The sequence below is a fragment of the Leucoraja erinacea genome, chromosome 26, assembly GCF_028641065.1.
Source record: "Leucoraja erinacea ecotype New England chromosome 26, Leri_hhj_1, whole genome shotgun sequence".
NCBI lineage: Eukaryota > Metazoa > Chordata > Chondrichthyes > Rajiformes > Rajidae > Leucoraja > Leucoraja erinaceus.
In genome coordinates, this window is record NC_073402.1 from 21,786,879 (window position 1) to 21,814,490 (window position 27,612).

The following is a 27,612-nucleotide window of genomic DNA, read 5'->3' on the forward strand; positions in this document are numbered from 1 at the left end:
AAGACCTTTCATCAGAACTGGGAACATGTTTTAAGTTGCAGAGGTGTTGGAAGGATAAATAGCTCAACGTGAATCTCTGCCAGAATGAAGCCAGGGTTACTGTGTGAGAATGTTGCATGGTCACCTACTCAATGCATTGATGGGAGAGTTTGTGAGAAGAAATGGAAGAAAATCTATGAGATGAGAATGGTTAAGAGTGAGAATAGAAAGGAATGTGAAAGGATGTGAAATATAGAGCTGTAGAACATGCCGGGCAATGCTAAGAGAGAAGAAAAAAAGTAGGCCAATATCACATTTGGATAACTTACAACAAAAATTGCCAATTCTGATATAGTCAGAGGAAGCAAGTTACCCCAAATTTTAGAATTTGACATGGAGTCAGAAAGGTTACAACGCTCCAAGAAAATGAGTGTTATTCCTCGCACTTATGTTGGATATCATTATAGTAGCTCAGAAAGCCACAGATGGATCAATATCACAGTATGACAGAATTAAAATGGCTTGCAGGAAGCTCAAAATTACCTACAGGGACTGAATACAGCTGTTGCACAATCTCCCAATCTACATTTGTTTTTTCCAATGTAGAGGAGGCCGCACTGTAAATACCAATTGCAGTAGACTGCGTTGGAAATACAAGTTTAGTTTAGTTTAGAGATACAGCGCGGAAACAGGCCCTTCGGCCCATCGAGTCCGCAATGATCAGCGCACATTGACACAAGCCAAGTATACAAGCCCAAGCCAATTGGCCTACAAACCTGCACGTCTTTGAATAGTCGCTTCACTTGGAAGGACTTAATTGGTTCCTAGATGCTTGAAAGGAAATGGTGGGATAGTAATTTGTGAAAGTTTAACAATTTCAAGAACCAATATGGTCATGAAAAATAAAAACTGATTCATTTGTGAAGAATGTTTTATTTGCATCGCATATTACTTTCAGTTACCAGCTTCAAACTTTAAAACAAAATAGGGTAAATCCTTCATTAAAATTTTACATACATATAATTGTATATTAAAATACAGCACAGTGCTGGATTAAATACTGCCAATTTTCCACAATGACAAAACTACTGTCAAATCTGACATAGCACAAGTCCCTTCAAGTTATGTCCCCAATTTGTTTTGTCAGTTGTCATCTCTCAAATATTTAATAGAAAATAACAGCACTTTCAAGATCTTGAATTGAATCAATAATAAAACAAGTTACTCTTTAAAATAAAGGGCACAGAGTATCTAACACTGCATGAGCCGATAAGAAATATACCAAACTACTGTAAGCTACAGGAAATGGTTTAGTCAACATTTTGCAATTTTACCAAAACACCGCAGAATTTGACAGTCAGGTATTCTGTACCAACAGTAATTTTTTTTTATTCCTTTCATTAACCCAGCTGAAATTCTATGTCTTCTTACATTATTCCTATCTAGTCTATCCTCTCAGTCCTCAATTGATCATTTTTACTTGTGGACAAATCTAAAAGACAGGCAACAGACTTAGTAGAATTGGAAGCAAAAAGTAAATGGTCTTCGCTGGTTTTAAACACTGGAATAGAAATTGATTAACCTATACATTCAGGATTACTATTACCAGGACAGGGATGGAGTTAGAATTCTAATTAATTTGATATTTGCTTTTGACATACAGTTTTTAACAAAAACGTTTCCCATGACTCAATTTCTTCACAACTCCTCCCACCCAACAAAAACAAGACTAGTAGCTGCCATGCAATTTCCTCTTAGTAGGAATGGAAAGCAGTACAAAAAATTACTATAATGGGATTCCAACAAGGCATCTGAATAATACAGAAAACTCAATGAGTTCAGAGCAACAGACAGCTTTGGGATTTGAACCTTGATAGCTAGTTCAGACCCAAAACGTAAAATGCTAGATTACCATATTGCTCCAAAAACTTTACTTTAATAAATATTGATCCACTTTCAGAACCATGACACTCAAAACTGGAAACACAATTTCTTTGGGTAAGAATGTGCTTACATCAGGCATACATCACCCCGATGTATGCCAAACTAAGCACAAATCAAATCCGAAATATGAGCAACAGCTAGTGGCCATAAATAAAAAGTGATGCTCAAACACTTTTTATTCCGTTTTGGACTTTTAATAATTCTCCACTTTCCACTCATTAAAAATAGCTGCTCTTGGCAATCATGGCAATCCTTTGCAAACCAAAAAGGACCTATGTCAACTTATTCACAACTGCGCAGCAAATTTAATCTCTGCTGTTTGTGTAGCAAGTGCCCAAATGCACACTACAAAGTCAGAACAATTAGCAAAAGAAAGCTAAGGAATGGCATTTGTTCCAAGCTGCAGGTTTTCATAGGCTAAATTGTGGCATTCACATGTGCATCTATTCAATATTGGTGAATTGAGAAATTCCTTTTTGGAATTGTCAGTGGAACACTAAGAAATGAAGACATGTAAAAGAGGATATTAGGTCCCTCTGTGCAGTTAGTTCTCTCCCCCTTCTCCACCATCAGCATCGTCTGCTGCATTATCTGATGTCCATAACTGCAAGAAAAGAAGAAAAAAAATCTTAGATTCTTTTCAAAACTAGTCTCTCTGGATTTTTAATATTACACAATAAAATTGAAATATAGGAGCTTATCAGCCGAGCTTTAATAGACAAAAGACTAATTCTATATGCCTCACACTTCTTCATTAGTTTTTTTTAAAATTTGCCATATTGGACAATTTCACTCACCGTCAGGTTATCCCTGAGTAATTGCATGATGAGTGTACTGTCCTTGTAGGAGTCTTCATTCAGTGAATCCAGCTCTGCAATGGCTTCATCGAATGCCTGAAAACAGCATAATACAAAAACCTTTGAGCTTTTTTATGTTGATACATGTTTCCAAAACATTCTATGTAAATGAGATTTATCATATTAAATGAAAAAGGAAGCCATTTTAGTGAAATGCTATTCTATTGGTTAACAGCAAACAATCTACATTTAATTGTTGATGGAAAATTACAGGAATACAGTTTGTATGCTGTACTGGATACAGGTTGTAGGTTGTACTGGATACAATGAATTAAGGAAAGGGGTTAAAGTCCTAACATGAAGAACTTTAGCCAGGCCTCAAAATCTTTTAACTGGTGGTATACGTAGATAGATGAAACATGAAATGGGTGACTGAGGAATGACGCAGAAATCAAGGCTTTAAAGTCAGTTCTGAAGTAGGATAGATCTCTTCACTTCAGTATTGTAACCAAATGTCCTCATGCCATGTCTGAAGAAGGGTTTCGGCCCAAAACGTTGCCTATCTCATTCGCTCCATAGATGCTGCTGCACCCGCTGAGTTTCTCCAGCATTTCTGTGTACTGTCCTCATGCCATTGCAGTTTTTAATTTAATTTGGTACACATATAAGCATTGCAAGGTGCTGCATGAAGGTACAATAATCCTAGCTACAAAATAGCAAAAGGAAAAGGTGAAGGAGTTTATTGGTTGGCGTCACTAATCAAAGACAGAATCCAATACTTTAAACTCAATAACAGAGGAATTACAATTCTATGGAATATATCCTGTAAAGCAGCTAGAAGCGGGAATGACAAAAGCGTTGGTTATATATGGATGCAAAACAATACAATCAGTGCAGGGGACCCAATATCTGAACATTAACCAAGACATAAACAGTTTGGTATGTAAGGAGTAGGTGGGCACAAATAAGATAATTTTCTTGATCTGTGCATTTCTAGCTTCACAAGAAAACAATTTTGAAAAAAAAAGACACACTGTGCCAGAGTAGCTCAGCAAGTTACTCCAGTCAGTGGGTGACCTGCTGAGTTACTCCAGCACATTGTGTCTTTTTTTTTGTTTGTAAACCAGCATCTGCAGTTCCTTGTGTTAAAAAGCAATTTTGATTCTAGTTCTGGGGAATTAACCCTATTTCAAGCTAGTGTGCAATTTTGAGAGCAATCAAAACATCAGTTTTGAATTAGTTGGAGGTAAGAAGCTGGATTCATTTAAGCAAATTTCAAATCATTTTTTCAGCAGAATGGAAACGAAACTTGATAAGCAAAGGACAAGTGAATAATGAATACTTTCAAAAATAATGGACAGAGAATTTCTCACAAGAAATGGAAACACATCCAAAACTAGGCTCCCTATATTATCAAAGATATGTAAATTGAAATAAAACAGAAAAATAAACCTGATAGGAAATGCATTATTTGTTTTGCTCTAGAGAATCAAAATATATAAAAGAGAATCGCCGAAGGAAGTGTATGAGAATAGATTAAAACGACATAAGGGGACCCAAATCTCGAACATAAATAGCCAAAGTATCAAAATTGGCAAAACAAACTAGTGTGTATTTTTAATAAGTTGACGAGGGTAGAAGATTCTACATCAACGATTCTGACACAGGGTTAAAATATACAAGAGAGATACTCTTTCTACTGAGGTGGAAAAATCAGCAAGTGCAAAAGGCACTTGATATTCATGGAAGAATGCAATTGCAGAAGCTCCAACTGCAATCCTTATCCTACTGCACAGTGGCACAGCAGTAGAGTTGCTGCCTTACATTGCCAGAGATCTGGAGTCGATCCTGACTAAGGGTGCTTTCTGTACGGGGTTTGTACATTCTTCCTGCGACTGTGGGGGTTTTCTCCAGGTGCTCCAGTTTCCTCCCACACTCCAAAGACATGCATGTTGGTAGGTTAATTGACTTTGTAAATTGACCCTATAGTGTGTGTATGGGGTGATTGCTGGTCAGTGGGACTCGGTGGGCCGAAGGGTCTGTATCCAAGCCATATCTATAAAGTCTAAAATAAATTTAGTTTACAGCAATGATGAGGAAACTGAGGGAAGGACATCAAATAAAATTAATACTAAAAATGGCTCATACTTAGGCTGAGAAATGAATGTTAAAAGGGAAATGTTATCAAGCTGTGATGAAGTAATAGCATTGTCGAGGGTAGCACAGTTAATGTTATGTCCAAAGACTCAAAATGCAAAGAAAATAAGTACTTTAAAAGGGACCGCCATCACTTCAAAAATTAACAGCAGAAGGCACAAGCAGTAAATTAAATGTAACTGGTTTTAGTGGGCCATTTAAAAAAATAATTATATACATGTATTTCTGTGCACACATTTTAATGAACTTAATGATGACAGGCCTAGCCCCTGCATAAATTTCAAAACTCCAAAATAAAACTGATAATGCAAAAAGTTATCTGTAAAATGTAGACTTTTAAAATGAGTAGGTACAGCAGATAGCATTTCATGCAAGTGGTACCAATGGGCTCTTGATTTTATTGCAATCTACTGATAGGCATTTGCCTACATTAAAAACCAATTATCAATGTTTATCCATTTGGTTAATCTATTAATATCCCTTATAAACATGTGTATCTGTCTCTTTGGGACAGCTGAACATGTGGGATTTTGTATCACATCACATAATTCATAAACAAACCTGGCCAATGTTGAGGCTTTACCATCTCAATCACATGCTGCCATTTAGGAAGTACCTGCTCATTGTTCTTCTCGCCTTCTCCAGCTCAAGCCAATTTTTCAACCAGGTCAATAAATGTATTTCAAAGTTTGATAGCCTTTGAATTTAACCAACATTCCCTTCGAAAATCAACTATTGAATATCTTCTGGACTTCCATGCAAATAGCTACAGATATTGTCTAATGTTTTCTACATTACCATATCTACACACAATCCAATCAAATGTGTCTGACATGTCCCGAGCTAAAATATTTCAGGGTATAGTCACTCACTCATTATGGACATTGGTAATTTCCTAGTAACAGCCATTAGGCACATTTTCTGGTTTTCTTTTTTCACCTTATTTCGTGTGTAATTTTCTAATTCAAATCGAACAGCTCCCATAGCAGAAAAAATGATGACTGCAATAATCTTTTGCCATTTTCTGTTCCTGATTAGTTTTTAATTTGCATTTAGACATAGAAAAATGTTATCTGTAGGCCATTCGGCCCTTCAAGCCAGCACCACCATTCAATAGAATCATGGCTGATCTTCCAAAATCAGTACCCCGTTCCTGCTTTCTCCCCATATTCCTTGATTCCGTTGAGCTATATCTAACCCTCTCTTGAATACATCCAGTGAATTGACTCCTTGCTGCTATTCTCAAATCCACTCACATGCCATTTGCTCTCTTCACTGCCTGCCTTACCTGCATGCTTACTTTCAGCGGCTGATGTACAAGGACACCCAGTTGCACCACCCCTTTTCCTAATCTGACAGCATTCTTGTTCTTGCCACCAAAGTACATAACCTCACATTTATCCACATTATACTGCTTCTGCCCACTCACCCAACCTATCCAAATCACCCTGCAGTCTCATAGCATCATCCTCGCAGCTCACACTGCCACCCATCTTTGTGTCTGCTGCAAATTTGTCATTCACAATCTAATAATGTTCTGTTACAGAAAAAAGCCTTATTTAATATAATGTCTCCATTTCAAATACAACATTAAATTCAATTATACCATGATCAGTATTAGGTTGATCACATTATCTTTAAACACTCTACTGAATCTGGCTCATTACTCATCACGAGACTGTGTACGACCTGCTAGCTCCACAACAGAGGACCAAAGGGATAGATGTCAAAAACTAATGTCAAGGGAAAGACAAACAAGGAATAAACAAGAGGCTATTGATGGAGTAAGTGAATGCCAAGTGTGGATAAATAGATGAAGTTGGAAGGATGCAGTGGAAAACAAATACAAAATAATTTAAAGAATAGAATGATCGCAAATGTATTAATTGTATGACAGTGATGGACTGTCAAACAGCATATCTCAATATGTCTGGGCTGAAGACATGTCATGAGCTTTTCATTTAGAGATGGCTAGTCGATAGGTAGACAATTTGAAAAAAGGAAGAAGTCAATTTATCAAAATGTGGATTCAATCTTAACTTAAGAGTCTTAACAAATCTATATGTTACATAGCACACTTTCTAAAAACCCAATTCCTATTAATTACAGTTATATCTTGTACCAACTTAAGTTTAGAGAAAAATACTAATGAAATTTCCAAAATTAGTTTAGCTTTGATGTAGCATTTTATCAAACACCCATCTATACTAAAAAAAAAATACTGCATTCAAACTTCATAAAACCACTGATGAAAACAAGTCCCTGTCTTTGCTTTTTACCGTCTTGGCCAATGCACAAGCTTGTTCCGGAGAATTGAGAATTTCATAGTAGAATACGGAGAAATTTAGCGCAAGTCCTAATCGGATGGGTTGTGTTGGTTGCATGTCTGTCTTGCTAATTTCAAATGCAGCTTGGTAGGATGCCTGGGAGCTGTCAACAGTTTCTGAAACAAGATGGAATAAAAGACTCAAATTAGCAACTCCAAGCCTCTACATCTCTAGATGTAATTTAAAAAAAAGTTATTACTTCAATCCCTTTGCTGAAGAGAGATTCCAACACCTTGTTTGAATTTGCCACATTCTTCATCCATTTAATATGTCAATTCCTAGAAAGTACATGATTTTTATGGAGAATCATCCATGTCATGTATGTTAAAACTCCTTAAACTATTTGTACATATCATTTAATTTTCATCAAAATGAATCCCACAACTTAGCATATTAAAAAAATAATCAAACACGCTAAACTACCATTCTACATGATATGTTGACAAAATTACTACAAATAGTAGTTACTTAGATAAAGTTCACTAGCAGCAAACTTACGTTTTTTGCTTTCTGCTATTGCTACTTCTGCAAGATATCGGTAATAATCTCCTTTCATCTTAAGATAGAAGACTTTGCTCTCTGAATTGGTAGAATTTGGTATTAGATATTTATCCAGTAAACCCTGCAAAAAAAGAAAGTTGTTTGAGTTGTTAAAATTGTATATTTTTCAATTTTTTTCTTTAAAGCTATAAACGTGTTTAAATGACATACAATTTTACAACCCGGACAATCAATTGCTAATTCTGTTTGGAAAGTTGCAAAATTGCACAATTCTAACATGTGGAACTTGTGCGTATACAAACAATCATTTACAAAAGTGAAATGTTTCACTTGCTGTATAACTGACATTAATTTTAAGGGCATCGGCATACAGGCAAATCAAACATCTGCTGAAAGGCAAAAAAAAAGGCAGTCAATTTTAAATAACATGTTGAAAATCTTCGACTAAATGATTTATTATACAACTAAAGACGGAAACATAACACGGCGACAAAGCGGAGGGCCACGTTGGAGCCAGAGGATGCACCGCCAGGAATAAACGGGGTGGGTACAAACGAGGACCTGATGCGGGATAGTTTGCAATTTTGTCACCCTTTATGTGAAAATCCATGGTATGCATAACACAGAATTTCACCGTGACTTGCCACATGTGACAATAAAGTATTCATTCATTCATTCAAGCATTAAGATACATGTCTGGTAATGGAATATTTGAAACTGTTTTAAAAATAATCTTCTAAAAATGTACAAAGTATTACCTATTTCTAGTGGTATTCAGCTATGCTCGAACAGGAAAGAAGTCCGAGCATAACCCATTTAAAAATGTCACATTGTGTGCATTTGCACCATTCGCCTCCAAATCACTTTAGGTTTCCAGAATGGCAGAGCAAATGCCACAACCAATTCAAGCTTATAGATCATTTTTCCCCATAACACATTCAAGAATGAAACTGGTTTTGCAAGAAATCATAACAACATAATGTTTAAAACATTTGTGGTCATACTTTTAATGGGCATGATCTAGTAATAGCTTTGTTTAAATAAATAGCATTTTTTAACGTGAAATGGAAGCTTTAGTTCAAATGCAGAGTCTCCATTCTTTTGAATTAATTCATATCTATATTAAATATATTTACTATTCACTTATAATCCTTCTAATATGTGCTATAATTAACACGAGAAAGGGGTTAACCAACCATTTGCTAAAACCCTGAATTATCAAAAAAAACAAATAAATAGATGCGGTTGGCGACCTCTTCACTCTTCAAGTCTGCTCCACCATTCATTCCCTGTTCTTGAAAGAGGGGACACAATTGTAAAATTAGAGGATAAATATTCAAAACCTAGGTGCATGGACTTTTCTTGTGAAAGTGCGACAAATTTATGAAGTTCTCAATCCAGAAGAAATGAGGCCCAAGACAAATCACCCATTCTTACATTGAGAGTCAACAGGGTTGAGGGGCTAAATGCCCAGGTCCCACATTCAGGTTTCATGCTATTTTTGGATCTTTTGCCAATTACCTTCTATGCCCTCCAGTTCTTAATTCTTCCACCAATGGATACAGTTTTACTTTATCTGTATGCACACATCAAGGTCGTCTTGCAATCTTCTCTGTCCAAGAAATAACAACCCTTTCTCCAGTTTGCTCATCAGACCCCCATCACGGAATCTCCTGCAGCCTCCAGGGTCTTGACATCTCAACTCACGCGTGTTGCCCAGAATTGGACCATTGCTTCAGTTTCTGAACCAGTGTTTTACAAAGATTCTTCCTTGCTCTTGATGATTTGTCCCCATTCATAAAGCCTAGGATTCCACATGCTTGACCTGCTTTCTAAACCTGGATTGTTTCTTAGGTTGCATTCAGTAATTTCTGTTGCTTATGAATGCAAAGCTTTATTACAAGATAAACATTTCAACCTGTTTTGTACTTTAACATCAAAAACAATAAATGGATTACATACCTTGAGGAGTATTAACTTCAGATAGCCCTTGCTTTCTCTCTCCTTCCCCATCCCAGTTCTCCCACTAGTCTTACTGTCTCCGCCTACATTCTAACTTTCTCCTGCCCCCTCCCCTGGCATCAGTCTGAAGAAGGGTCTTGACCCGAAACGTCGCCCATTCCATCTCTCCATAGATGCTGCCTCACCCGCAGAGTTGCTCCAGCATTTTATGTCTACCAATGGATTACATACCATTTGTTCAAGTTTTTAAAAACCATTTAATCTCATTCGATCCTTGCTTACCCCATAAATATTGTACCTTCGCCCAATAAATGTTCACCAGTACAGAAAAATAATTCAACCAATGTCATATGCATTCTAATATAAAAACTGGTAAGAAACGGGCAGTCAATGGTGACAGCCAAAACTGGCCACGTCTTTGATGGTCAGCACAAACTTGGAAGGCCAAACAGCCATTTTTTGTGTGCTGCATGACTATGACAATGACTTAACATCTATGCGGCAGCACTTCAAAGCTAACGCAGCACATTTTCAAAATCAAAATGGATCTGCATAGCATCACTGGCTGCCACAAATAGGCTAAGAAATTTATTTTACCTCCCATTCTAGTGCACTGTCAAATAAAACATTTAGTCTTGGCAAAGGAGAGAGTAATATTGGCACTGAAGACAGTTATTTATAGCTATTAAAATTATCCGCATTTTCCTTTTCAAATGTGCAATCTTCAAGGAATTCTGCAACAGAAACACAAAAACTGATGTATTCAAAAGATTCCACAACGATATTTTAGGAATATTTAAAGTACCACCATAGGTATTCTTGACTTTGGTACCCTCTGGGAACCAAAATCAACACTGAAGAAACGAGTTGTTGTACTATTGTCCATATGAGGATTATATCAGTATCACAAAGTAGTTAACTGATATTTTATTTCAGTATTTATTTGTTAAGCTTCCTTTGCGGATATCTGTTGCATTTGCCTTAATATCAATTAATTAATCTAAAAGGTAACAACTGAGTGATGAAACACAATGAAATAGACCGAAAACAGTAAAAACACTCCAAAATTGAAAGTCCTCATTACATTTTTGTCAATTATTTATTAGATGAATGCACTTGGGCGACAGATAGCACAATGGGCTAAGAGTTCGGCTGGCGACCGGAAGGTAGCCGGTTCAAATCCCGCTTGGAGTGCATACTGTCGTTGTGTCCTTGGGCAAGACACTTCACCCACCTTTGCCTGTAATGGAATGTACGGCGGCAGGCGTGGGCACACCGCGACGCCCTGTGTCTCCCTTTCAAGGGAGATGCTAAAAATGCATTTCGTTGTCTCTGTACTGTACACTGACAATGACAATAAATTGAATCATTTCATTTCATTTCATTTCATTTCTAGGGTAGTAATCATGTAGATTCGGACGTTTTCAGATCTGATGCTTGCTCTCTGATGCATTAGCTTGTGGAGTTGGACAGTATTAGCACTGGATCAGTTAAAAGCCTGAGACGCGTGCCTATATGTTCCTGAGTGTCAGCAGATGAAACCAAGTAGGAAAACCAAAACTAACCATCGTTCCCATGCTCACTATAAACATTACACTTCACTGATTATATACAGAATAATGCCGCAGAAAACGGAAAATAGCCAAATAGCAGGAAGCGTCACGAGTTAGACAATATCTTTGAAGAAAGATAAATGAGACTAGAGACTGAAGATGGCGGAATCCAAAATAAAAACGGGTCACTGGAAGAACTCAGTGGGTCAAACAGCATCTATGGATGCAAAATGTGTGTCAACATTTAAGGATGAGAAGCTGCATTTGGACAGAGGGTGGTGGGGAGGACAGGAAAGATTGCCAGTGTATGTATGTGGGGTGGAGGGAGAAAGAGGATTATTCAAGAGGTTGAAAGATAATAGGTAAACCAGATGGAGAGGGTATGATGGGCAGATAGAACCAACTGGGGGCAAGGATGAATGAACAAAGGAGGAAGAAAACAAGGTGGATAGGTGAATATGTATGGAAGGAGAACTCCAAGGATTGCAGATGAGTGGATTCATTGACAAGAGGAGCTTGGTTTGGGAACAGCTCTGCCCAAGATAGCAAATAATTGCGGATTTGTAGGTGTAGCTCAATCCATCACACAGACCACACTCCCCACCATTGACTCCATCTTCACCTCACGTTAACATGAAAAGCAGCCAACATAATCAAAGACTTGACCCATTCCGATTATTCCTTCTTCTTCCTGTTCCCATTGGGTAAAAGGTACAGAAATTGGAAAGCACGCACCATCAGACTCAAGAACAGTTTCTTCTCCTCTCATCAGGCTTTGGAATGGTCCTTCCACAAGCTAGGGTTTGGTCCGATTTAGCTCTACTCGGACATTTACCTTTACGGACATTGAACATGGTCCAAAAACCGATGCACTTCTATGCTGAGAACTATATTCTGCACCCTTTGCTCTACCTAGTATTCTTGAGTTTGAGTTGATTGTATTAATGTATAGTTTTATCTGTTAGTTGCTTAAATCGTGGAATATCGCTACATTAGCAACCATATTTCAATAAAAGCAATTTCTTGATTGCAAAACATTTCAAGAGACTCTCTGAAGGGAAGAAACACCATATCAATTCAAGTTCCCTTTTAAAATAAGAAAGTTGATTTCACTTACATGTATCCAAAATGTAAGTGAATTTCACCTTCTTCTGAGGTGACAATTATGCAGTTGATAAAGGCATTTGGCACTTTGACGATGCATTTTAATGTAAATACTTTATAATGCCGTGTTACATGTATTATGGATTACCTTTCTCCATTCAGCATTAGGTGTCAACTCCAACATTTTAAAATGGCACTTTGTTCCATAACTGACCAGATCATGCCATAGATTCCAAGTATGGTTTAACAAAAAAAAAAACATGGGATCATAGACCATTTTTTGAAAAAAGCGAGACTAGAGTTTGAAATATTATATTACCTTAGTACAGTACAAAGCTGTTAATTATTTAATGTAGCTTGCTGATTTATATCTTCTGGGAACCAGTGAAATTATGCAAAATTGTACTTAATTGACAACGTTATTTTCTTAGCATGACAGTGACAAGGTTAATACAAAGCATTCATGAATAATAAATAAAACTCTTAAGACAGTAGGTTTTCTGCCATTATCGCCGTCAACAATAAAATTGGCGCCTGGAAACAAAGCAGAGAAATTTTCAAAAACGGGGATGAAACTATATTTCTGGTTTCTGGATTACTTGCAAACTCCATAATCTCCAGTTTCATCAAGAAGGGTGCTAGAAACTACAGATTTTCTTTAAATATTAACGTGAAAGTAGAATTGATAAACGTAGTCTGTTAGGGAAATCAAGTTCAGTCCCTGGTTCGTGAAATATCAACTGATCACAGTGCAAATAGCTCCAGGGGAGCTACCACAAAATGCCACAAATCCATGGGGTGAAGAATGTGGATCAGTCATAGAACCAACTTCTGAACACTACCTGTAGAGCACAACGAAAGCAGCTAAAAGGTTTGTAATGCGTTTACAATTTGTCGACACTTACCGTTTCTATCACCAGCAAACTAACCTGATCCCTTCACGTTTATGTGGTGTTCAAAACAGCACAGTGTATTTTTTGGCGAACTACAGAAATTCGAGAGGATTTTCTCGGACTTCTGCAGATGCACTTTAGAATGTATTCTGAAGGGATGCATCTCAGCCTGGAATGGCAACTGCTCTATTCTTTACCACCTTAATCTGCAGAGTGGTGAACATAACCCAATCCATCACAGTCTAGTCACTTCCCTCCATCCAATTCATCTTCACGGTGCATTACAGCAAGACAATGATCCCAAACATACTGCTAAAGCAACAGAGATTTTCAAAGCTAAAAAATGGTAAATTCTTGAGTGGCCAAGTCAATCACCCCATCTAAACCCAATTGAGCAAGCCTTTTATATGCTGAAGAGTAAACTGAAGTGGACTAGCCCCCAAAACAAGCATAAACTAAAGATGGCTGCATTACAGGCCTGGCAGAGCATCACCAGAGTAACTGGTGATGTTCATGAAATGCAGATTTCAAGCAGTCATTGCATGCAAAGGATACGCAACAAAATATGTATAAACTAGGTACAGGTGCACAACCTTTTATCCGAAGACCCAAATAACGAAAACCTCCGAATAGCGGACATTTTTTCAGTCCTTGAAAACGTTCACCGAAGGCGGCCCGCAGAGGTGACAGCGGAACCTCCGGTCAGTCCTCGAAGAAAGGGGAACTAAATCCCCATTCATAAAAGAGAAGGTGAGGGTATATTGCGCGGGAGGGTTAATAATTGACAATCTGCTGCTGCCTGCCCGCTGAGTTAAAAAGTTCCCACGGTAGTCTCACGATACACAGTGTATCGTGAGTCTTGCGTGGGAACTTTTTAACTCAGCGGGCAGGCAGCAGCAAATTGTCGCTCCCTTCAGTTTCACCCCACCTACACCCCTCTGCTTCCCGGCCATGTGTGTGACCCCTTCCCTCCCCTCTCCAGCTCCCCGCGCATTGCACCGGCGCGGGGGCTTTGCACTGTCTTCACGTTGGAGCCAGTGCCAGTCACCGGAGACGTCAGGACCAACGGGACACCGACCCCCAGGCCCACTGCAAGCACGGAGAACCCAGAGACCCACAGCCAGCAGCAGCCCAGCCCCGTTCCAATTCCAGAGGAACACGCTCTCCGCTGTCCCCGTAGGGACAGAAGCTGATGGCTCGGGCTGTGACGTCTCCGGCCACCCCCCTGTACAGGAGCTGAGACTGGGAACTGTGGGGTTGTTTGCAGTTGCAGAGGGAGGGGGCAAGGGCGGTACAGTTCCCAGTCTCAGCTCCATTCCAGGGGGGTGACCGGAGACGTCAGGACCAACGGGACACCGACTGCAAGCACGGAGATCCCATAGACTCACAGCCAGCAGCAACTCTAGCCTAGCCCCGCTCCAACTCCAGAGGAACCCGGGTTGCGGATCAGGGGGCGCAGCTCGGGTTGTGGGCGAACTGCCACTTGTCGCTGTAGCGGCGCATCGGGGAGCGGGTGCCTGTTGGTCCTGACGTCTCCGGCCGTCCCCCTGGACAGGAGCTGAGAGACGTCAGGACCACCAGAAGCCGCTCCCCGATGCGCCGCTACAGCGACAAGTGGCAGTTCACCCACAGCCCGAGCTGCGCCCCCTCATCGGGACACCGACCCCCAGGCCCACTGCAAGCACGGAGATCCCAGAGACTCACAGCCAGCAACAACTCTAGCCCAGCCCCGCTCCAACTCCAGAGGAACCCGGGTTGCGGATGAGGGGGCGCAGCTCGGGCTGTGGGCGAACTGCCACTTGTCGCCATAGCGGCCCATCGGGGAGCGGATTCCTCTGCAGTTGGAGGGACAGGGAGACACAGCGGCTTTTGAGAATGGTGGGCAATCACTTCCAAAGTTCTGCCCACACAGTCAGTGCACCTCTCGTACACTTGTCTCCCGCACTAAGTTCATCTCGCAGAGAATGATCCCAGCCTAACCCTCCCTATTCTCTCCTATTCTGCAAGAAAAAAACTACATTGAAGACTCAAACTCGCGATCGAGTAACTGCCGGGATCGAGGCGCAAACTCGCGACCTTGCGGATACGAGCCGAGCACTCTACCACTGAGCCAGCCGTTAAAATCTACGCTAAAAATCTTCCATTCCGAAAGCCGAAAAATTCTGAATTACGAAAAGTGTCTGGTCCCAAGGCTTTCGGATAAAAGGTTGTGCACCTGTATAAACAAAGCTGTAATTTCTACATGGTGAAACCAAAATGTATAAAAATACCCTTTAATAAAATCTGACAATGTGCACTTTAACCACATGTGATTTTTTTCTATTACAAATCTCAAATTGTGAAATACAGAGGCAAATAAATAAATGATGGGTCTTTGTCCCAAACATTATGGAGGGCACTGTATAGGCATTTAGACGGACAAGAGCTGATTAAGGATAGCCAGCATGGTTTATACGTGGGAGGTAGTGTCTCACAAATCTGATTGAGTTTTTTTGAAGATGTGACCAAAAAGGCAGGTGAGGGCACAGCTGGGTTTATATTCACTGGAATTTAGAAAGATGAGAGGATATCTTATAGAAACAAATAAAATTCTTAAGGGATTGGACAGGCTAGGTGCAGGAAAAATGTTCCCCATGTTGGGGGGAGTCCAGCTCCAAGGGTCACAGTTTAAGAATAAGGGATAGGCCATTGAGGACTGAGATGAGGAAACCCCTTTTCACCTAGAGAGTTGTGAATTTGTGGAGTTTTGTCATCTATATCAATGATTTGGATGAATACATACACAACAAGATTAGCAAGTTTGCAGATGATACAAAAGTGGGTGTTTTGCAGATAGTGAAGATGGCTGTGAAAAATTGCAGCAGGATCTTGATCGATTTGCCGGGTGGACTGAGGAATGGTTGATGGAATTTAATGCAGTGAAATATGAGGTGTTGCATTTTGGGAACTCTAACAATGGGCAGGACCTACTCAGTAAATGGTAGGGCTCTGGATAGAGTTGTAGAGCAGAGGGATTTAGTACAGGTGCATGGTTCCTTGAAGGTAGAGTCACAGGTAGATCGGGTGGTCAAAAAGCCTTTTAGCAATTGGCCTTCATCAGCCAGAGTATAATACAGATGTTAGGGGGTCATGATGCAGTTGTATAAGAAGTTGATGAGGCCATATTGAGTATTGTGTTCAGTTCTGGCCACCGTTATAAGGAAAGACGCTGTCAAGCTGGAAAGGGTACAGGGAAGATCTATGAGGATGCTGCCAGGACTAGACGGTCTGAGCTATGGGGGCAGGTTGAGTAGGCTGGGACTCTATTCCATGAAGTGCAGGAGGATGAAAGGTGATCTTATAGAGGGGTATAAGATAATGAGAGGAATAGATCGGGTAGATGCACAGAGTTTCATGCTTAGAGTAGGTGAATCGAGGACTAGAGGAATCGAGGACTAAGGTGAAGGAGAAAAGATTTAATAGGAATCTGAGGGGTAACTTTTTCCACACAAAAGGAGGTGGATATATGGAACAAGGTGCCACAGGAGGTAGTTGAGGTAGGAACTATCCCAACAATTAAGAAACAGTTTGGCTAGGACAGCTTTGGAGGAATATGGACCAAATGCAGGTAGGTGGGACTAGTGCAGCTGGGACATGTTGGCCGGTGTGCGCAAGTTGGACCGAATGGCCTGTTCCCACACTGTATCATTCTATGAGAAGAAGTGCAAATAAAAAAGTGCTAGGGCAGCAACAGATAAATTATTTATTATCTTTTTCTTCATTATGCATTAATTCTATGTATCAAGAGGGACTGGGTGACATTTGATACATTTCGCGTCTGTCTTTATTTCACAGCAATTATATTGAAGTTCCATGTCATTTTCTTCTTCAGACTTTTTAATCTACCCTGCCGCATTGCTTTTGTACTTCCATTCTATCCCATATCAAAGCTTACTGTAATCAATCATCCTTCCTACCTTTAAATGTTACATCATCCTGGATCTTTCCACAATTTCTCCTCCTTTCCACTTTTCAACTTCCTCAAATTCATCCTGCATTGCATCCGTCACTCCTGCACTGTTCAATCACTCCAGTTGATCTGCCATTAGTCAGACTTCAACCATGACTTTAAATTCTGTAAGTGCTTGATGCATCACCATTAACCTTTATTTCCACTCGCATAAATCCTGAAACGTTAGTTCTTTCAGTGACTCTAATAGTCGTCCTCCAAATTTAATCTAAACCAAAGTGAATATTGTTGTCTTACACGTATCAGGTGTTAATCATTGTAATTGTAAATGTTTTATCCTAAAATCACACACAGCACCGTGGGAATATGCTCGCAACGAGAGTACCGTTATCTCCAATAGTTACAGAAAAGCAAAATAAATTTGAATTTTCAATGCAAAATGTCCAAATAATTAAATTCATATTTTAATACAGGGCAATTCTGTGCAGAGTTTAATGTAGTGAGGTAGAAACAGAAAATATTGGAAATAAGGCAGCATCTGTAAAGCGAGGAGCAGAGTTAAAGTTTTATGTTTTCAAAAAATCCATCTGAAATATTAACCTCTCCCTCTCTCTCGACACGTATTGTCTGGCATGTTAAGCAAATTCCCCACCATCTTCAGATTTTCACTCTTTGAATGTATTTAAGTGACATCATGTTAGGTTTCCTTTCATAAGAATACAATGTGGAAGAATGAAAAACATGATGAAAATCTTATAATATAATCGCCTTGGCTATTTAAGTAATATATTAAAAGGATAAAAATTCAAATTAGCTTAACTGAAGATTTGTACATAATATACAATAAGTTGTTGAGTATGTACAGCTACGTCACAAACATTCCCTTTGTAGCAAAACAATCCCAAAGTATAACATTTTGGAAGTGAAACCATGGCAGATGATAGGACATACGTAGTGAATAGTAGAGACCATGGTAGTTTTGTTGAATTGAGAGACCTTGGAATAATACATAATGCATAATTCCCTAAAAGTGGAAACATGGTTAGAGAACAATGAATGTTCATAGGATGCATGCCTTCATCCGTTGAGGCACTGAGTAAAGTGGTGGAGCGCATGTTACAGTTGTAAAAAATGTTGGATTGGTTGCAGTTGGAGTATTGTGTGCAGTTCTGGTCATCACACTTTCGGAAAGATACGATGAATCTAAAAAGGGTGCAAAAAAATTCAAAAAGGTGCGCCTGGATGGAAGGGATTGTACTATAAGGAGAGATTTCATAGACGGGTCTGTTTTCCTCAGAGCAAAGTATGCTGAGAGGTGACACAATAGATATATATATAAAATTATGAGGGGATAGTCAGTCTAAAGAAGGGTCCAACCCAAAACATTATCTATCCACTTTCTCCTGAGATGCTGCATGACTTGCTGAGCTACTCCAGCACTCAATGTCTTTGCTTAGCCAGATAGCCAGACTTCATTTCCCATGATAGGGTTGTCTAAAACTAAAGTGAAAAGGGGATATGAAGGGTACATTTTTAAACAGAGTAATTGCAATCTGGAACTACTGCCAGAGGAGGTGGTTAAGATAAGAATAGCAGCAACATTTAAGAAACATCCCTAAGTCAGTTATTAAAGATGGGATAGCAGCACATTTGGAAAGTGGTGAAATTATTGGACAAAGTCAGCATGGATTTATGAAAGGTAAATCATGTCTGACGAATCTTATAGAATTTTTCGAGGATGTAACTAGTAGAGTGGATAAGGGAGAACCAGTGGATGTGTTATATCTGGACTTTCAGAAGACTTTCGACAAGGTCCCACATAAGAGATTAGTATGCAAACTTAATGCACACGGTATTGGGGGTTCAGTATTGATGTGGATAGAGAACTGGCTAGCAGACAGGAAGCAAAGAGTAGGAGTAAACGGGTCCTTTTCAGAAAGGCAGGCAGTGACTAGTGGGGTACCGCAAGGCTCGGTGCTGGGACCCCAGCTATTTACAATATATATTAATGATTTGGACGAGGGAATTGAATGCAACATCTCCAAGTTTGCGGATGACACAAAGCTGGGGGGGCAGTGTTAGCTGTGAGGAGGATGCTAGGAGGTTACATGGTGACTTGGATAGGTTGGGTGATTGGGCAAATGCATCGCAGATGCAGTATAATGTGGATAAATGTGAGATTATCCATTTTGGTGGCAACAGGAAAATAGACTATTATCTGAATGGTGGCCGATTAGGAAAAGGGGAGATGCAACGAGACCTGGGTGTCATGGTACACCAGTCATTGAAAGTAGGCACGCAGATGCAGCAGGCAGTGAAGAAAGTGAATGGTCTGTTAGCATTCATAGCAAAAGGATTTGAGTATAGGAGCAGGGAGGTTCTACTGCAGTGGTACTGGGGCTTGGTGAGACCACACCTGGAGTATTGCGTACGGTTTTGGTCTCCTAGTCCGAGGAAAGACATTTTTGCCATAGAGGGAGTACAGAGAAGGTTCACCAAACTGATTCCTGGGATGGCAGGACTTTCATATGAAGAAAGACTGGATAGACTCGGTTTGTACTCGCTAGAATTTAAAAGATTGAGGGGGGATCTGATAGAAACTTACAACATTTTTAAGGGGTTGGACAGGCTAGATGCAGGAAGATTGTTCCCGATGTTGGGGAAGTCCAGAACAAGGGGTCACAGTTTGAGGATAAGGGGGAAAGTCTTTTAGGACCGAGATGAGAAGAAAAAAAATTCACAGAGCGTGGCGAATCTGTGGAATTCTCTGCCACAGAGGGTGGTTGAGGCCAGTTTATTGGCTATATTTAAGAGGGAGTTAGATATGGCTAAAGGGATCAGGGGGTATGGAGAGAAGGCAGGTACAGGATACTGAGTTGGATGATCAGCCATGATCGTATTGAATGGTGGTGCAGGCTCAAAGGGCCGAATGGCCTACTCCTGCACCTAATTTCTATGTTTCTATGTTTTTATCTTGACAGGTACTTGAATGAGCAAGGCATAGAGGGATACAGAATTAATGCAGGCAAGAAGAATTTGTCTAGATAAGCATGGTGGTTGGCATAAACGCAATGGGCTGAAGGGCCGATTCCAGACACTGCAGGAAGATTAAATCAAACAAAATTTGACGTCATACCACTTGAAGATATCTGTTGACAGGAACTAAAAGGTTAATTAAAAGAATCTTTGTTAATTAGTATAGATATAAAGTTGGAATAGTTTACAAGGGAATTTCAAATCTTACTGCATTGCAGTGTAAGATTCAATAATAGTTAAAGGAGATCAGCAAACACATGAATGTTGGGTAAACGGGAATAATTGCAAGAGCATAACACAGTGCTGCATTAACGCAGAATCCCACGCAGCCTCAGTTCGGGACTTTTTCCAGGCTGGTTGTGGTTGGGAGAGAAAGCAGGAAGAGAGAAGTAGGGGTTGCACAAAACCTGGCAAGTGATACAGATACAAATGGAGGGGAGCATGGGTTTGATTAGCAGATGGGTGAAGTAAGTGACAAATGCTAGAGGTGAAATGGAGACATAAAGTTGTCAGATAAGGAGAGAAGAGGGGTAAGATCTAAAGCCAGCGGAATATAGGTGGAAGAGGATGGGTAGAGGGGCAGGATAGTGGAGGAATTACATAAAATTGGAAAATTCAATGTTCATACCATTGGGTTGTAAACTACGCAAGTGGAAAATGTGGTGCAATTCCTCCAATTTGTGTTGCCTCAGTCTGGTAATGAAGATGACCCAGGACAGAAAGCTAGTATGGGAACAGGAGTTAAAATGTTTAGCAATTGGGAGATGTAGTAGGCCATGGTGGTCAAAGCAATGTTTCCTTGGTCCGCACTTGGTCTCTCCAATGTCTCTCCACATTGGGAGCACTGAATATAGTAAATGGGATTTGAAGAGCTGTATATTAACCCATCTCACTTGAAATGCTTGCTGAGGTCCATGGATAGAGGTGAGTGAGGAGGGATAAGGGCAGGTGTTACATCTCTTGCAGTTACAGGGTCAAGTAGTTGGGGAGGTGGCAGTTTGGGTGTGTAGGGATGTGAACCAAGGAGCTACAGAGGGTGTTGTCTCTGTAGAAAAGGGGTGGGATGGGGAAAATATGACAGTGAAGGTGGCTGAAATGTTGAGATTGATGTGTTGGATGCGGAGACTAGTGGAGTGAAATGGATACGATATCCTTGTTCCGTCTGGGAGAGGGAGCGAGAGGAGAAATGCAAAATATAGACATGGGTGAGGATCCATCCGCAACAGCAGGTAGGACCGATGTTTACTCAAGATAAGAACTTAAATGTTCAAGAGCGGAAGTCCTATGATTGAAGTTAGGGCACAACCATCTGTACTTCGGATGACATGTTTATAAAGAATAGGGAAAAGGTGGACCAGTCATGGAAGCATTGGTATAAACATGCTCAGGGGTACTAAAAGCATGGACTACAGTTTCATCAGCAAAGGAACTGAGGAAGGAAAAGGGATAATATTATAAAGCCATAAAAGGGTCAGGCAAGAAAAACTGCTGGAGAGGGTCAGGCAACATCGATGGAAGGAAATTTCATGGAAAGGAATGGACTGACAACATTTCAGGTTGGGGTCCTTCCTCACATTGATACGAGGGAAGATAATTGGTAGAAAGAGGTGTGGAAGAGGAACAGTAACAGTTCGTCTAGTTGAAAGGGGGAGGGGAGGTAAAATGAGGAACCCGGAGTTGGGAAAGATGAGTGATGGGCGGATGGAAGAGGTGAAGAAGGGGAAAAGAACGGTGACACACTTGAGCAGGGAAGCAAAAGGAATTATACGGTGGGGGGGGGGGGGGGGGGGGGGGGGGGGGGGGGGGGGATGGAGGAGGGGAGGGTGTACCTGAAATTAGTGAATTGAATGTTCATGCTGTTGGATTGTAGGCTACCCAGGTGGAATGAGAGGTGCTGTTCTTCCACTCTAGCAGTGTCACTCTGCAAGGGGTGACTTTGAAACAGGAGATGTGAAGTCAGTATGGATAGAACTGAGGAACTGTAAGGGTAAAAAGACCCTAATGGGAGTTATCTACAGGCCCCCAAGCAGTAGTCTGGATATAGGGTGCTATGGTAAGATAATGCTACGTAAAGTTAACACTACGGTTGTTATGGGAGATTTCAACATGAAGGTAGACTGGGAAAATCAGATTGGTACTGGACCCCAAGAAAGGGAGTGCCTCCATGATGGATTCTTAGAGCAGCTTGTATTGGAGCCTACCAGGGAGAAGGCAATTCTGGATTTAGTGTTGTGTAATGAACTGGATTTGATAAGGAAACATGAGGTTATGGAGCCATTAGGAGGTAGTGACCATAATATGGTATGTTTTAATCTACAATTTGAGAGGGAGAAGGGTAAATTGGAGGTGTCAGTGTTACAGTTGAACAAAGGGGACTATGGAGCCACGAGGGAGGAGCTGGCCAAAGTTGACTGGAAAGATACCCTAGCAGGGATAACAGTGGAACAACAACGGCATGTATTTCTGGGAATAATATAGAAGGTTCAGGATCCGTTCATTCCAAAGAGGAAGAAATATTCCAATGGGTGTATGGGGCAACTGTGGCTGACAAGGGAAGTCAGGGACAGTATAAAAATAAAAGAGAAGTACAATGTAGCAAAGATGAGCAGGAAGCAAGAGGATTGGGTAATGTTTAAGAAGCAACAGAAGATAATTGAAAAGGCAATACGGGGAGAAAAGATGAAGTGCGAAGGTAAGAGACCCAAGAATATAAAGGAGGATAGTAAAAGCTTCTTTAGGTATGTGAAGAGGAAAAAAATAGTTAAGATCAAAGTTGGACCCTTGAAGACTGAAAAAGGTGAATTTATTATGGGGAACAAGGAAATGGCAGATGAGTTGAACAGGTACTTTGGATCCGTCTTCACTAAGGAGGACACACACAATCTTCCTGATGTACTAGTGGCCAGAGGATCTGGGGTGGCGGGGGAACTGAAGGAAATCCACATTAGGCAGGAAATGGTGATGGGTAGACTGATGGGACTGAAGGCTGATAAATCTCCAGAGCCTGATGGTCTGCATCCCAGGGTACTTAAGGAAGCAGTTCTAGAAATTGTGGACGCATTGGTGACAATTTTCCAATGTTCTATAGATTCAGGAACCCTTAACAGGTCCCTTTCTTAATGGCAGACAGTGACTAGTGGGGTACTGCAGGGCTCGGTGCTGCGACCGGAGCTTTTTACAATATACATCAATGATTTAGTTGAAGGGATTCAAAATAACATTAGCAAATTTGCAGGTGACACAAAGCTGGGTGGCAGTGTGAACTGTGAGGAGGATGCTATGAGAATGCAGGGTGACGTGGACAGGTTGGGTGAGTGGGCAGATGCAGTTTATTGTGAATAAATGTGAGGTTATCTACTTTGGTAGCAAAAACAGGAAGGCAGATTATTATCTAAATGGTGTCAAGTTGGGTACAACGGGACCTGGGGGTCTGGTCAATGAAAGTAAGCATGCAGATACAGCAGGTAGTGAAGAAAGCAAATGGCATGTTGGCCTTCACAACAAGAGGAGTTGAGTATAGGAGCAAAGAGGTCCATCTGCAGTTGTACGGGGGCCCAGTGAGACCACACCTGGAGTATTGTGTGCAGTTTTTGTCCCCTAATGTGAGGAAGGACATTCTTGCTATTGAGGGAGTGCAGTGTAGGTTTACGGGGTTAATTCCCGAGATGGCGGGACTGTCATATCCTGAGAGAATGGAGCGGCTGAGCTTGTATACTCTGGAATTTAGAAGGATGAGAGGATATCTTATTGAAACATAAGATTATTCAGGGTTTGGACACGCGAGAGGCAGGAAACATGTTCCCGATGTTGGGGGAGTCGAGGACCAGGGGCCATAGTTTAAGAATAAGGGGTAAACCATTTAGAACTGAGACGAGGAAACACTTTTTCCACACAGAGACTTGGGAGTCTGGAATTCTCTGCCTCAGAGGGCATTGGAGGCTGGTTCTCTGGATACTTTCAAGAGAGAGCCAGATAGGACTCTTAAAGATAGCTGAGTCAGGGGATATGGGAGGCAGGGACGGGGCACTGATTGGGGGTGATCAGCTATGATCACATTGAATGGCGGTGCTGGCTCGAATGGCCTACTCCTGCATCTATTGTCTATTGACTGGTCATTATTTGAATAGGAAGAGCGATAAAAATGGCTAGCAACCATGAGCTCCAGCTTGCCCTGGTGGACAGAATGCAATTGTTTGGTAAAAGGTTCGCCAACTTTACAATTAGTCTCACCGATTTAGAGGAAGCCGTAATGAGAATACTGAATGCAATAGATGAGGTTGGAGGTACCTGGAAAAACTGACTTACCTACAAGAATTATTGGGATAAGTGGAGCTGAATATGCTAGTCTATGCCAAAGATAGGCACACAATATTGCAGGAACTCAGCGGGTCAGGCAGCATCTCTGGAGAAAACGGATAGGTGACATTTCAGATCAGGGCATTATTATCAGACTCAGAATGGAGGTAAGGGAGATGGAGTAGGGACACATGTTGCATCTCCTGCAGTTGCAAGAGAAAGGGAGGGGAAAGTGGCGAGTTGGGAAGGATGGACGAACCAATGTCGTGGAGAGAATGGTCTTCGCAGAAATGCCTGGGGATGGAAAAATGTGACTGTTGATGGGATCATGATAAAGTTGACTGAAACATCGGGGCACGGGGTATTGGATGCGGCGGCTCGTGGATTGTAAGAACTTCATTGTTTTATCTGGGACATATGACAATAAAACACTCTTGAACTCTATCCCTGTTCTGTCTACAAGAATTGGGAGCAGACTTGTAGGAACAGAGGAGACACAAGTGAGGGCTCCACCCACAACTACAGTGGGGAGGATTCAACCCCGCTGAAGAAAAGGCACATCTCAGAGAGCCTCGTTGAGAGCAAATGAGTCAGAGGTGGAGAAACTGCAAGAAAGTGGCAGGGTGATTAGATGCAATAGGTCGGTCAGCGTCCTGAAATGGAGCGATGTCAGTGATGGTCCAAGTGCATTTGAGGGCAGGAAAGTTAGAGTCACACAGCACAGAAACAGGCCCTTTGGCCCAACTAGTCCATGTCAACCAAGATGCCTCATCTAAGCTGGTCCCATTTGACCATGTTTGCCCCTTGCCCCTCTAAACCTTTTCTATCTCTATATCTATCCAATGTCTTTTAAATGTTATTTTACCTGCCCTAACTGCTTCTTTTGGCAACTTGCTCGATATACCACCCTCTGTATGGAAAAAGTAGTTCCTCAAGTTCCTTTTAAATTTTAAATCAATGCCATCTAGTTCTAGATTCCCCTGCCCTGGGCAAAACAATGTTGGGGGTAAAGCTATGAAATCGACTAGGTTCTGCAGGGTCTAGGTGGCAACCATAATACAGTCGACAAGAGTTGGGAAGTGGTGCCTGGATAAACATGGAACAAAGTGTTCAGCATAGCCACGGTAGCGCAGCACTAGAGTAGCTGCCTTACAGCGCCGGAGATCCGGGTTCGATCCTGACTACGGGTGCTGTCTATACGGAGTTTGTACATTCTCCCCGAGACAGTGTGGGTTTTCTCCGAGATCTTTGGTTTCTTCCCACACTCCAAAGACATACAGCTCCGTAGGTTAATTGGCTTGGTGTATGTGTAAATTATCCCTAGTGTGTGTAGGACAGTTTCAACGTGCAGGAATCGCTGATGGGTCAAAAGGCCTGTTTCCGTGCTGTATCTCTAAACTAAACAATGAAACAAACGGCATGGATAGGGTCAATGCCAATGGCTACACCTTTTATTGGAAGAGAGTGTTGATGAATCAAGATTAATGATGGTTGGCTTTTATATATGAACCAGAATCTCTTCAGAATCAAATGTGACTGAGAAAGTGAACAGTCCAATTCACTTCAAACAGAAAGTGATGGAGTTGGGGGCTACGAAATGAGATGTACAGTTAATTGAAGACAAGGAATTCAGACTTCCCAATATTTAATAAATATTTCTTGCATTAAACACCATTTGTTTATTACAATACAGGATTTCCACCAAAAGCAAAAAATATGATAGCTAGAAATCGAATACAAGAATGGAAAGGTGCTTGGAATGCTCAACAAATCAGGCAGCATCTGGGGAAAGAAACAGTTAATGTTTCAAATCAAAATAGCTGTGGCATTGATAGGTGAAGACCATTTCCCCAAAATATTGATATTTAATGAATTAGCAATTCACCTTCAAGCCCCTTTTTGCACACCACCTGTTATTGACCTCTGTACAGGTCACCTACATAACGAGACCGAATTTGTAAGGAAATGTTCATTTGCACATCGTTCCTAAACCAACATACCAGGTTATACCCAACATATCCAAAATTTCCATCCAAAAAAAATTATATTTAGAAAAAAAAATCTTAAACTCTAAAACACATGCTCCAAAATTCCCATTCTTTTATTACATATTGGCTGTAATTTTATGTAAATGTGCTGCTTTTTCAATAGAAAGGAACTCGACGCTGCGAAACAAAGTAACTGAAATAACATTTAATTTTAGATAAATTAAATTACTGCATCCAAGCAATGACAATTCATGTTTCTTGATGTGAATATGTATTTCTTTTGAAAACCGAGCCAACTGCATAAGCTGCTAGGTAATTTTATTTTGCTTGGTATACGTTGGATTTTATAACCGCCCACCCCGCCCGTTTACCCGCAGCTCATTGCAGAGAAGAGGTTAGTTATCCTCCTCCATTTTCTACAGGTTACTCGCGTCTGATACCCAGAAATGATGGCGAGGAACCGTTTTAATGCGGCAGCTTGGTATTTATACCGCCCGAGTCCCCGATATCTCGGGGCATGTCAATGACAGGGAAGCTGCGGCTCATTTTCGTTTTAAACAAAAATGATGCAGAGGCAGCGGAAGTGATTGGAGACTGCATTCATTTTATCAGCCAGTAAACCAGCCCCCCCTTTTTTTTCCTCACCAGCACATCATTGCAGATCTCCCTGAGCTCAGCCTCCACCTTCTCCCGATACTCCTTCACCATGTGCAACTTCTTCTCGCTGCCGCCGCCCTCGCCGGTTTTCTGCTCGATGCTGGAGATGACCCTCCACGCCGAGCGGCGGGCCCCCACCACGTTCTTGTAGGCGACCGAGAGCAGGTTGCGCTCCTCGTTTGACAGCTCTTCGCCCCACTCAGTTACCGCCTTCATGGCAGCCGCCATGTCCTCGTACCGCTCCGCCTGCTCCGACAGCTTGGCTTTCTGCACCAGCTCGTTCTTATCCATGGTCCCCTCCTTTCTTTCTTTTTTTTTTTTAAACTTTGCTTCGTCCTTTCTTCACCAGTAAAGCGCGTCTGACGTTTTATTTCGGCCTCGACCACCAGCCAGGAGTAGAGCACCGTGCCGCCTTCTTTCCCTCCGATTCTCTCTCCTCGAAACCAAATGGCGGTTGAGATCCTTCCCC

General features: G+C 41.1%; 1 protein-coding gene across 1 annotated transcript; it reads right to left on the minus strand.

Annotated features, from left to right (window-relative positions):
• Positions 1-892: 892 nt before the first annotated feature.
• On the minus strand, positions 893-27,612 carry LOC129709781 (14-3-3 protein beta/alpha-A-like). Its single transcript, XM_055656356.1, has 5 exons — positions 27,132-27,612; positions 7,703-7,826; positions 7,157-7,320; positions 2,721-2,816; positions 893-2,527 (listed from the first exon to the last, which is right to left on the minus strand). The coding sequence occupies exons 1-5, from the start codon at positions 27,432-27,434 to the stop codon at positions 2,468-2,470; spliced, it is 747 nt and encodes a 248-aa protein (XP_055512331.1). The 5' UTR covers positions 27,435-27,612; the 3' UTR covers positions 893-2,467.

What these genes read in the sequence shown, in the direction of transcription:
- LOC129709781 (XM_055656356.1), bottom strand. Translation starts at nt 27,434, where the DNA reads ATGGATAAGAACGAGCTGGTGCAGAAAGCCAAGCTGTCGGAGCAGGCG. An exon ending in CTTGTGCATTGGCCAAGACG is followed by an intron (nt 2,817 to 7,156) that starts GTAAAAAGCAAA and finishes TGCTGTTTTCAG; the next exon opens with GCATTCGATGAAGCCATTGC. An exon ending in TACTCAGGGATAACCTGACG is followed by an intron (nt 2,528 to 2,720) that starts GTGAGTGAAATT and finishes CTTTTCTTGCAG; the next exon opens with TTATGGACATCAGATAATGC.